General features: G+C 44.7%; 1 protein-coding gene across 1 annotated transcript; it reads right to left on the bottom strand.

Annotated features, from left to right (window-relative positions):
• Window positions 1–527: 527 nt before the first annotated feature.
• Window positions 528–2,044, bottom strand: LOC127346053 (uncharacterized). The gene is made up of 6 exons (XM_051372582.2): window positions 1,773–2,044; window positions 1,381–1,464; window positions 1,238–1,277; window positions 1,083–1,151; window positions 852–961; window positions 528–762 (listed from the first exon to the last, which is right to left on the bottom strand). Exons 1-6 carry the CDS (start codon window positions 2,009–2,011, stop codon window positions 627–629), a joined length of 678 nt encoding a protein of 225 aa, XP_051228542.1. The 5' UTR covers window positions 2,012–2,044; the 3' UTR covers window positions 528–626.
• Window positions 2,045–11,781: the final 9,737 nt, after the last annotated feature.

Below are 11,781 nucleotides of genomic sequence, written 5' to 3'. Positions count from 1 at the left end.
TGCACCATACATTTTATGTAGAATTTTTTTGCTACAACCGGCTCCAATAGTTTTGCTAAACTAGTAATATTTTTATTACATTTGTTTTGTGCTTTTACTACAATAGTACAAAATTGTTTCTCCAATGTCTCCAGTGAAATAGTGTTTTGCTACAATTGTCCTGTGTTTTTGCTACAGTAATAGAAATTTGTTTCTCCATGCGTGAGTTTCCGGTGATGCCTCCCGCGAAGTCGGTTTTGCTATAGTGGTGATTTTTTTCTAACATTGTCTCTAACGAGATCAGTTTTTGCTACAATAGATCGGTCGTATTAGTGCAGGCCATATTAGTGTGTGAACAATTTTTTTGGCTATGATTTAAATTTTTTAGTTATAACTCAACTTGGAACTGAAAAATATGTCAGTAGCAAGTGTAAAATTTTGGTTGCTAGCCCACTTGCGACAGAGAATCTTAGTTACATATTAATTTGCAACTCAGGTGGCACAAATCACAATGAAAATTTGTCAATTATAAACTTGACTGAGCAGAATTAGTAATTCCAAATTTTTATTTATAGATTGAAATTAATCCCAAAAGCAGCTAGCCAGACAGGAGTACACCACGGAGTACAAAGAAACAACATCTCTAACTAGGGGGTGGGGTCCTTGCCGCAGCCCATGAGGACGTGGGTGAGCAGCATGGCTCCCCGGCGGCTCGCCTCCGCCACCCGCCCCACCAGTGGGAAGCTCACCGTCTCCCTATTCTTCAGAGGTTTCTTGTCCCACCTACACAAGTTCACACAATTACACTCTAACTAGCCTGTTGCATCGCTCATGATCCGTTCCGGTTACAGTTAGATTACTCATGTACTTACCAGTCTTGGTGTCTGACGACCTTGCCGTCCTGTACGTCGAGCGTGATGAGCGACGCTATGTCGACGGGCTTGCCGAAGACCTTGTAGTGCTGCTTGTTGTCGATCAGTATCTGCAGCATCGAATTGTTGTTGCACGCGTCGTACAAGTGAATCAGATCGATGCGACGGTGCATTGCAGTGGACTTTGTGATAATAACATGCAGGGGTGTATGGTGAGTTGAGTCAGTTTACCTGGGTTTTCCCCGGCCCGGTGGCGTTCTCCTTCACCGTGTACTCCGCGATCTTGGATTCACCGAACACCTGACGATCAGCAGACGCAGAAATTTGAAGTCTGGCAAATGACTGAAAATGTATCCATAGGAGGAGGAGATGGAACGAGGTGTTACCTTGGGGAGCGTGTAGAAGGCTGATTTGATCTGCTTCACCCTGTGATCATAGGAATTAGGAGATTATTGGTGCTGATGGATGGCACAGAAGGGTTGTTCTTCAGATAGGGGAGTATGAACGAGGTGTGTTGGACTTGACTTACCCGTGGGCGCGCATGAGCGGGTCCTCGAATGTGGCGTGCTGCGCGTAAATCTCGAAGTCCCGAGCCGTGGCGCACGATCCGTATCTGTATCATGCGGTTTCTTAGAGGGATCGTGATAGTACTTTGTTGTGTATGCATCATGCTTTGCTTGCTCCACTGAACTAAAGAATCAGATTCGAGCTCAACCACTATTGTGCATGCAGGGCAAACTGAGCAATTGCAGTTTGGAAAAGAAAATCATTGTAGCCGGCAATCCATATGTGCCATCGATCGATCATGGAATCGAATAGCGCGCGGCAGCCATGTCATCCATATACCGGTAATCAAATCGAGCATAGGCTAATCGAGTAGTATAAGCAGAGTAATAGAGCAGAGGCTGATGGAGTAGTTACATGTTGAGGAGGTGCGGCAAGATGCGCTCCGACACGCCCCCGGCCGCTGTCGCCGGCTTCGCTTCCTCACCCGCCGCCATGCCTGCCGTCGCCCCGGCCGCCGTCGAGAACGATCCCTGCTGCTTCAGTGCCGCGAGGGCTGCAACAGCGAGGAGGCTGGGAGACGACGGGTTCGTCCTCGTGGACGGCAGCAGACGCGCGGCGGCGGAGGAGGCGCAGAGAAGAGCTCGCGATGGCATGCGAACCGTGCGACGGTGTGAAGCAAAAACAGGGGATGCTGGCTGGAAGAACAAGTAGACGGACCGAGGGACGGAAGAGTCGAGTTGAAATGTAACAAAGTCGGAGCTACGCGTGGACTGCGTGCGCGGCGGCGGGCGGCGCCACGTCGCCGGCCGATCTGGTGGACGGGGCGGCCTCCACGACGACGCCGGCGGCCGAACAGCAGCCCCTATTTGCCGCTCGACGCGGTACCAATCGTCAAGCGAACGCCAGATGGGCCGGGGCCATGCTGCTTCCTACGACCTGCACATCACTATCGTGCGAGCGATCGAACCCAAGTCCATCAAGCATGTTTTTTTCTGCCCTGAAAAAAAAACATGTGTTTTCTTCGATGTTGCGTTTTTTCTTTCATTCCGAACAAATATATAAAATTTTAACATATTCAAAATCTGAAGAGTTTTCAAATGTAATACCATTTTTTAAATCCGAATATTTTTTAAATTTTGAATGTTAAACATTTTTTTTGATCTAAACATTTTTAAAATCTGATTTTTTTTTCAAAATAGATAGTCAAACAAAAAATGAAGCAAAAAAAACCACCAGAAAACCGCAGCAGAAAAACAAATAAAAACAATAGCGAAAAACCAAAGCAAAAACCCGCGATATGAAAACCAACCAAACTCACGCCAACAACTTAATACAATCTCTAGAGAATTAATGGGCTAGCCAAAAATAGCAAAGAGGGTACACGGTGTGAGCGATATGCATCACATTAAGCACCGGTACCAGGTCGGCGCATACCCTGCGCGCGGTATGGGCCGGTCAAGTTAGGTGGTTGTTGTTTTCTTTTTCAGTTTATTTATTTTTTTCTTCTCTTTTAAGATTAAATTTTTTTTGGAAAACATTCGAACATCCAAATATTTTTATGAGTGTGGATTTTGTACACGGGGGCATGGGTAAGGAAGTAATATGTACCATCCAGAATACTACTAGAAGGTTGCTTTGAGATCCGGAGAGAAGAAAGTAGGAGGATTTCATTTGCGAGCATTTCTTCAGTCGCGTCAGTTGTTGCTTTTCCCCGGCCTTTGCTCCACTCTATACGGAGATTCTGTCCCAGACAAAGAGAGCTGCTTGCTCGGTCACCATTGCCCATCGCCCCTCAAAATGTCTCACCTCAAATCCCTTGTCGCCGCCGCCGTTAGCGCGCCTGCTCCATCTCCTGCCCTCTTCGCTTCGCGTCCAGGGACGGAGACAAGGGGGGACGAGGGGGGGCTGCGCCCCCCTATGCTCATGATTTTCCTTTTAACATAAGCCATGACAACTCCTTATTTTTTTGATTTTAGCTAGTTCGGCCCCCTCGTAGTAAGATTGCTTCCCTTGTACTTTATTTCTCGCTCCGTCCCTGTTCGCGTCCCCTTCTTCTGCCCTCCATTTGTTCTTATCTTTTTTCTCTGGACCGAGCGATTGGACCGACCGGCCACGGCGAGGCGTAGCCGGCAGGAGCGGAGCTGGCGCGCGGCCAGGAGGTTGGGAGCGAGGCACCGCGAGGTGCGGGAGCGGCGAGCGGGCGGGAAAGGTAGTTGGCCGGGCGAGGAGGAGCCGGAGCGGGCGAGGCGCGGTCGGCCGGGAGCCGGCGCGGCGGCGAACCGGGCGGACGCGGGGGCAGTGCACGCAGAGGGCGCAGCCGGAGGTCGGTGACGCAAGGGCAGAACCGGCGCGACCCGGCGCGGGCGTAGGGAGGCCGGCAGGCTCAGGCGGACTGCGCGGGGGAGTCGTCGAGCGCGGCAGCCGGCCAGCCAGAGCGGGAGGTCGGACGGGATGCGCGCGAAGCAGCGTGGTCGGGGCGCGAGGGGGAGCGCGGTGACGCGTAGCGGGCGACGACGCGCGGACAAGGCGGATGCGCAGCGGCCGGCGAGCAGGAGGGCGAAGGCACGCCGGAGCCAGCCGGGGGCGCTGCCACGCGCGCGGGAGGAACGCTGCTGCCTGGGTGCGCTGCCCACCCGCTGCTCTAATTTGCCGTTTTGCTGCTTGCGCATGTGTGGCGTGGCTGTTGTGCTGCTGCACGCGCGGGCCTGCGCGGTCAGGCAACTTGTCTTGCGAAGACGGATGCGCACGTCGAGCGTGTCTGGCATGGAGACATGGCGGTCGTGGCGTTGAGGGTTAGATGGAGGTGCAGCGCCGCCGACGGGAGCTCAGAGATGGCGGCGTGTCAGGCGTGGAGACATATGCAGGCTTGGAAGAGGATGCCTAGTTCAGTTGATTTCGACCCCGTATTGTAATGCCCGCAGCTCCGCCCCAAACGATGTGACTTGAATGTCTGTATGTTGCCATTTGTCTGTTGATTTTTTCTGCTGAACTCTAATGACAAAGCTTTGGCCATTCCCTGTTAATTTCGTTTGTTTGGTGTGATTTTGGAATGCTTAATTATCGTAACCTCCTTTCCTGTTATGTTACTTGTTACTGAAGGAAAATGGTGGTTCTAAGCAAAGTGTTCCGTAGTGTTTCCTATTGCCCGACCAACCGCCATAGAGGACAACTGGAAAAAAAATGTTGGCATTTTCTGACGAGCTATCTGTTTTTACAGTGTACTCATTCCCTGGTTCTATTTATTTGTCTGCTGTAATTTGAGAACCATAAAATTAGAAATTCCTACTCTGTTATTGATACTAGACAGAAACGATGAGTGTGTGCAAAGTGTTCCATTGTACAGACTAACTGATCAACTTCAACTGGTATAGAATGATGCTGGCTGCGCTTGATGGTTGTGTCCAAAATGTTCCATCGTACAGAATACGTGATCACCTAGTATAGAATGATGGGCTTCAAAAGTACACTGTGCATGAGAAAACGGGAAGAGAAAGCAGGAAAGAGGAGGCTTTGCTGAGCTGAACTAGAGAGAGGATGGAGGAAGGAGGTGATACAGAGAAACGCACGTCCCGCGAATCGCGTGTGCCTGCCCGCTGTACAGGGAATCTCGCCTGCCTGCTTTTATGCCTGTCTCACGGTGCTGTCACTACTGTGATAAATTGGTAAGAGAGGTACACAAAGAATTTTTTCTATATTATTTTTCTCCAGATCTCAAAGCAACCTGCTGCTCTGAACGGTAAGGATTACTTCCTCACCCATACCTGCGTGTACAAAGTTATTTCCGTATTTTTATTTTGCTTCCTACGCCCCGCACGTCGTTCTCGTGCGATCGAACATTCGAACACGACCGCAGGTTGCTGGCTCCTCCGGGTTTCTTCTATGTTACATTTTTTTTTGTTTTTCAACAAATTTATAAAATGTTATCAAATTTAAAATCTGAACAGTTTTCAAATGTAATACCATTTTTAAAAATCTGAATATTTTTCAAGTTTGAATGTTAAACATTATTTTAATCTAAACATTTTTCAAATATGAATAATTTTCAGATAGAAAGCCAAACAAAAAACGATCCAAAAAACCGCCACACCAAAAAACAAACTAGGAAACCAACACAAATTGCAGCAACAAACAGAAGCAAAAAACCGCAATAGAAAAACCAGCACTACTAGAAAAATAGTTATACATAGATGTCCTATCCGTGGCTGGTGCACACTACGGCTACATAGGAGTGGCGCATTGACTCTAGGTGCGGCACGCCTAATTATCTTAGCCATGTTGCATGTGGGAGAAAGGCGTGCCACGCCCATTATCTCGCCTGGCTAGCAGGTCCACCCACCCTTAGTTGTGGTGTATCCTAATATAGTGCGCCACCAAATACAGGTGCGACACGGCTATATGAAAATTTGAAATTTGAAATTTGGGAGCAGCATAGGCATGGCGCATGGCCTTGGTGCCTCACGGGTAAGTTGTCCAGATTTTTCCCCCACACCCCATGTGGATCGCCTTTTAAGATTTCAAAAAAATGAAAATGATAGAAATTTTAAAAAATAAAATCCTTCCAGGCACCCATTTGTTACCCATGTGTTATGTTATCTAGTTTGGAGTAAAAATAACAAACATGAATTTCAAGTTTTGTTTTTTTTGCAAAATGGTGCCAACTTTCGTTAAAACGGCTTTTCTGGTTGCATATAATCTCCAATAAAAAAGTTTTTTATATCAAAATGTATCAAGGAAAAAATTTATATCCGATTTCAACCACCTACAAACGTTTAGAGATTATTTAGATTTCTCAAAATCTAAAAGGAAAACAGGGATTTTAAGGTTTTAGATTTTGATGGGAAAAATAAATAAAAAATACTCGTGGTGCACCTAGACCAAATGATGCGCCACGAATAAGGCTCCAAACTATATAAAGGGCACCTACCCCCATTCCACGCCTTCTCACCTCTTCTTTCTCCCCCAGCCCTTCTTCCTCCCTCTCCCACACCTTTGGAGGATTCCTCTTTCTCACATCTTCTTCCTCCTTTCTCCTTCATCTCTTCCTCCTTCCTCTCCCTTACCTCTCACTACTAGGAATAACCTTACCGCCGGCGCACCAGATTGGCCTACCGCCCCGCGCATTCGCATTCGCCGGTGGTAAGGGCTTATCCCCGGCGCCTTCTATTTCGCCGGTGGTAACTGCAACTTATCGCCGGCGCCTTCTCCAATTCGCCAGTTGTATTTGTTACCGCTGGCGCCAAGCCTATTCACCGGTGCCTTATGTCTCTCTTCGCCAGTGATAAGTTGGCTAGCCCTAGCGCATTCAAAACGAACTCGCCGGCGGTAACGTGAGGCGACCCTGGAAGGCCTTACCGCCGGGCACTTTCGCCCGAGTTCGCCGGCGGTAATAAGTCCAGCTATAAGCTTATTCCTAGTAGTGTCTTCTTCCTTCATCTCCCTCACCTTCGCATCGCCATCATGCCTTCTCGTGGTCCCTACTCGTCTTTGGTCCCGCGCTGCTCCCCCTGCCATGGACGTCGGCGACCAACAAGGCCGTCCTCCATCCCTTCCATGCACGCCAGCGACCGACCATGCTCCCGCTCCCTACCTCCCGACGATGATGAGCACCTTGAATAGTGAAGGAGCCGACCACGCTCTTGCTCCCTACCTCCCGAGACGATGAGCACCTTCCAAAAATGTCTGGTGGCGCTCGGAGCTAATCGTAAAACTACCTCTAATCTAGATCTGGGTTTCAAAAAAATTGAAAAAATGTACATTAGCCATGGCGCACCATATAGTGCGCCACGGCTGGCTAGCTGTTACCCATGGCCTGATAGGTTGCACCACGGGTAGCAAAAAGTGGTACGCAATGGGCCGGCCAAAAATAGCGAAGAGGGTACACGGTGCGAACGACATGCATCGCATCAAGTAGTGGTTCCTATCCACCGACCAGATTAGCGTGTACCATGCGCCGCATACCCCGCGCGGTACAGACCGACCTAGTTAGGTACCGGCCTTTTCTTTTTTCAATTTATTTATGTTTCTTTTTTCTGTTTATTTCTTTTTTCTTTTTTAGTTTCCTTTTTCTTCTAAGATTTAAAAATGTTAAAATTTGGAAAATGTGTAGATTTTTAAAATGTTCAAATTTTAGAAACGTTCATATTTTTTCAAATATGTAGATTTAAAATTGTTCAAATTTTAATAAAAATCAAAAAAATTAAAAGTTCAATTTAAAAAGAGTTGGAAAAATGTTCAAAATTGAAAAATGTTAAAATTTGAAAATTCTTGAAATTTGGAAATCTTCAAATTCGAAAGTTGTTCCGATTTAAAAACTATTCAGATTTTTAAAAAATCAAATTTGAAAATAACATAGAAGAAATGGAAAGAAAAAACGAGAAAGAAAAAAATTGGGCCGACCCAACATCCCCCACCTGGGTGTGCGGCGGTCGGCGGACATGACCGGCAATTCCTATACACCGACCAGGTCGGTGGTTACCGCGCGCCGCACACCCCCCGCGCACGGTATAGGCCGGCCTGGTCGGCCCGTTTCGCGTTTATTTTTCGTTTTCTGTTTCTTTTTCGTTTTTTTCTTTTCTTTTCTTTTCCTTTTTCTTTTATGTTTCTTTTTTTGTTTTTGTTTCTTTTCTGTTTATTTTTCTTTTTGTTCAAATTTAAAAAGTTCAAATTTGAAAAATGTTCAAATCTGGAAATCGTTCAAAAAATGTTCAAATCTGAAAATCGTTCAAATTTGAAATTTGTTCATTGTAAAAAAATGTTCAATTTTCGAAAATTGTTTGAGCTAAAAAATTGTTCATATTCAAAAAAAAAATTCAGGAAATGTTCAAATTTTAAAATTGTTCAGATTTAAAAACTGTTCAAAATTTAAAACGGTTCAAATTTGAAACTGTTCAGTTAAAAAAATGTTCAAATTTAAAAAACTGTTCATTTTCAGAAAACTGTTCAAATTTTTGCGAAATATTTTTTCTCAAAAAATTCTTTTAAAAGTTTGAGATTTTAAAAAAAGAAAATATAAACAGAAAAGAAAAAACAGAAAAGAAGGAAGAAAAAAGAAAAAAAAAAGCTCACCTGATGCGATGGGCCGCGGCCCACTGAGCCACCCGGAGCGTGGGGGCTGTGCGGTGTGTTGCACCCACCGATCAGGTCGGTGTATAGGCCCTCCCACATGACCTCCCTGTTAAGCAGTGTATAGGGTTTTCCGCAACAGTTGACATTCTGACTCACTGTGGTGGGTGTGTTTCCGATTGTTCCCGGGCCGTGCTCCCGTGTCAGCTTAGATGTTCATGTCATAATAGTACGATCGACCCAATAATAATTAGGTAGATCCGTTTAGCTAACCGTTTCGCCAAGGTCATGGTAGTATGGGAGTGATAGCTCGAGATGCTTTCGTAAAATTCATAGCAGCTAGCTGTAAGGAGATCCACTTTGTTGCTGATCTGTTCATGGCGGAAGCCTATGCTTGATACTACGAAGAAGGGCGGATTTTCTGCTACCTCTTTGGCAGCTATCTTTGATGATTGTAGACTGCTTGCGACTGGGATTAGAGAGATCACCTTCGAACATTGCAATAGGCAGGCCAATCAGATTGCTCATGAACTACCTAGGGATAGTTTCCATGATCGTATTAATTGTATTTGGGACGATGATCCCCCCTAGCTTTTTTACTTGCTAAGCTGATAAACGATGTAACTGTGTTTGAGAATTAATAAAGTGCGCCAAATGGATTTCCCTCAAAAAAAAAAAGCTAACTGTTTCACCGATCTTTCAAAAAAGTATCACAAACCGAACTTCCATGGCACGCCTCGCAAATGAACCCGACCTTGGAAACCAACGATCCACGTCCACTAGTTGCGTAGGAGGTAAGGAGTTTGTGCTTCGGTGCGAGACCATAGTTCGCTGGCACCACGTTGATATTGGACGTCGGGCTTGTCCCCGAGCGAGCGCGTAACTATGGTAGTGGTACACGACATAGAAGGAAGACTAGATGAAATGGGTGATTTCATGTAAGCACGAGACTTTGTTGACACAACTCACCACGGTTGCTCAGGCGGTAGATCTAGGCAGCGAGGCCCTTATATTCTAGTTGACGATGATGTGTTGGACTAGAGGTGGCACCCCTGTGTGTGTCCCCCGACTTGTTTATTTACCATCAAAATTTGGAACGTAATGATTATGTTTCGTGGATCAAGATTTTGATTATGCCAACCTGTAATACAAGCCATTTAAGTAGAGCACAAGCACAACAAGCTGATGAAGGTCTTAGAATTAAACAAGTTGACTTATTTCTCTAGAGCTGGAGTATCTTCAGTATAACCTAGTCCAACATGAGCAAATGGAGGTGATAGAGTTATCATAGGGATGATGGCCCAGAATTGGGCAAGAAAATTGTTTGTATTCGACGCACACAAGATTTTACACTCAGCATCTCTAAAGAGCTCTAAACTCCCAGGGTTGTGAGAGCTTACTAGCGATCGGAGCGTCGTTGTTGTTACGTCCACTTGTAGGGGAGGCATTGAACAGTTTGGCAGTTTGTATCCCTTGATTTATTCGTGTTCTCTCCCTCACACCGGCACCGCCGGGTCAAATATGTGTCATCATAGCCAAAAGCAGTGTCGTCCGCCTCCTCCAACCCCATCTTCGTTATGCCTTCTCATGGATCCCACACTGCTCCTCCACATGTATACCCCCTCCATAACAACAACTCCCCGGCGAAAGGGTTTCCTGCCGGCTTTGTGAACTTCCAAGGAAAAGGGATCCATCCCATATTCCTCCATCGTGTGACGGCTCTTCCTAGCCTTAACCCTACTTTGAGTGCAAAGATTGTAAAAGCCTCCCAACCATTACTAGGAGAAAAGTTAGAAACATGAAGAGAAAGATTATTTATACTAAACTTTTATATTTCTTATAGATCATCTCTTACATATTGTTTAACCAATATATTTTTATGTTACATATAAACTTCGGAAAAAGACGCAATATTTTCATTACACAATTTTGATGTTAATCTTGGAAATTTTGCTTGAAATAATTTATACAATGTTATTTTAATGAAGTGTTGTCACTTGTTTGTTTTTTGAGGTATGCTTGAAATAATTTAAACAATGGCTTTCCTTATTGGATCAATATGTGTCACTTAGATAACTTGTAGTTATATATGTGTGTACATGTCTATATTACAATCACCACTGCCTATGCGCCTACCTCCTAGTTCCAGAGCTTTGCGCGCCGCTCAAGTCTTTCTCATCCCAGCCTACACCGTGCACCGTCCTGTACGGGAGAAGGGCAATAAGGTTTTTGGGGAGCGCTTTCGCGCGACTACTGGCTTCATCACGGACGCCGCCGATGCCTTCCCCAACAACGACTTCTTCCCGGACGTCGACGACATGGGGGACAACACCAACAACGGTCACGCTGCTATTTCTGCTTCTGTCTAGTATGTACTCATATCTCCTATGTTTAGGTTCATTTTTCAGATCATGTTTCAATTCCTTGTACTAGCATTTGGAGTAGATATGCTCTCCTCAAATTCACTACTGCGTATGATATTTGCCTATTGCCTAAAAGTTCATATGACTAGTTTGATCCATGTTATAGTAGTCATGTTTTATCTACCGTTTTTATGGATTAAATTTTGCGGTAAATTGCTTACTTTTCCAACAGGTATCATAGGGATGCTGGCCTAGAATTGGGCAAGAAAATTGTTTGTATTTGACGCACACAAGATTTTTCTCAACAACATTTCAGTGGAAAGAGCAAAAGTCTGCTATCTTGCGCTAAAAGAGAGGTCTGGAGAATTAAGGGAAAATTTATTAATACTAAACTTTTCTACTTCTTAAATCTCATCTCGACATATCGTTTAACCATTATATTTTTATGTTACATATAAACTTATAAAAAAAGATGCAATATTTTCATTAGACAATTTTGATGTCAATCCTGGAAAATGTATTTGCACTAAGTTTAAACCATATTTTGTTACGAATTGTTTGTCACTTGTTTATTTTTTGAGATATGTTAATATTGGATCAATGTGTGCGACTTCGATGAATTGTAGGTATGTATATGTCTGTTCATGTCTATATTAGAATCATTAATTAGTTATACTGGTAGAGAGCTCCAAATCTTGCATCGTAACAAATATCTCGGTGGATTTTTTGAAAAGTCCATAACTTACAACTTTAATTAGGTGTAGTTGCTTAAAATTTATAGAGTGTAATTTCTAAGGTATCTAAGAGATGATTTACCTATAATCAAATGTACTGCTTGTTTACTGCTTTTTTCTGGTGGCTAGATATCTCTTTCGTGTTCCTTGTTTCAGTAATCAAGTGGCATAGCATGCATATTTTTTTACATGGTCCTAGAATAGCATCGATATTAGTTTTTTAAAGCCTACCAGGGTGTTGGGAGTTTACCCACCTAAATAATT

Source organism: Lolium perenne, chromosome 3, assembly GCF_019359855.2.
Source record: "Lolium perenne isolate Kyuss_39 chromosome 3, Kyuss_2.0, whole genome shotgun sequence".
NCBI classification, from domain to species: domain Eukaryota; kingdom Viridiplantae; phylum Streptophyta; class Magnoliopsida; order Poales; family Poaceae; genus Lolium; species Lolium perenne.
This window is presented reverse-complemented; position numbering and strand designations above follow the sequence as displayed.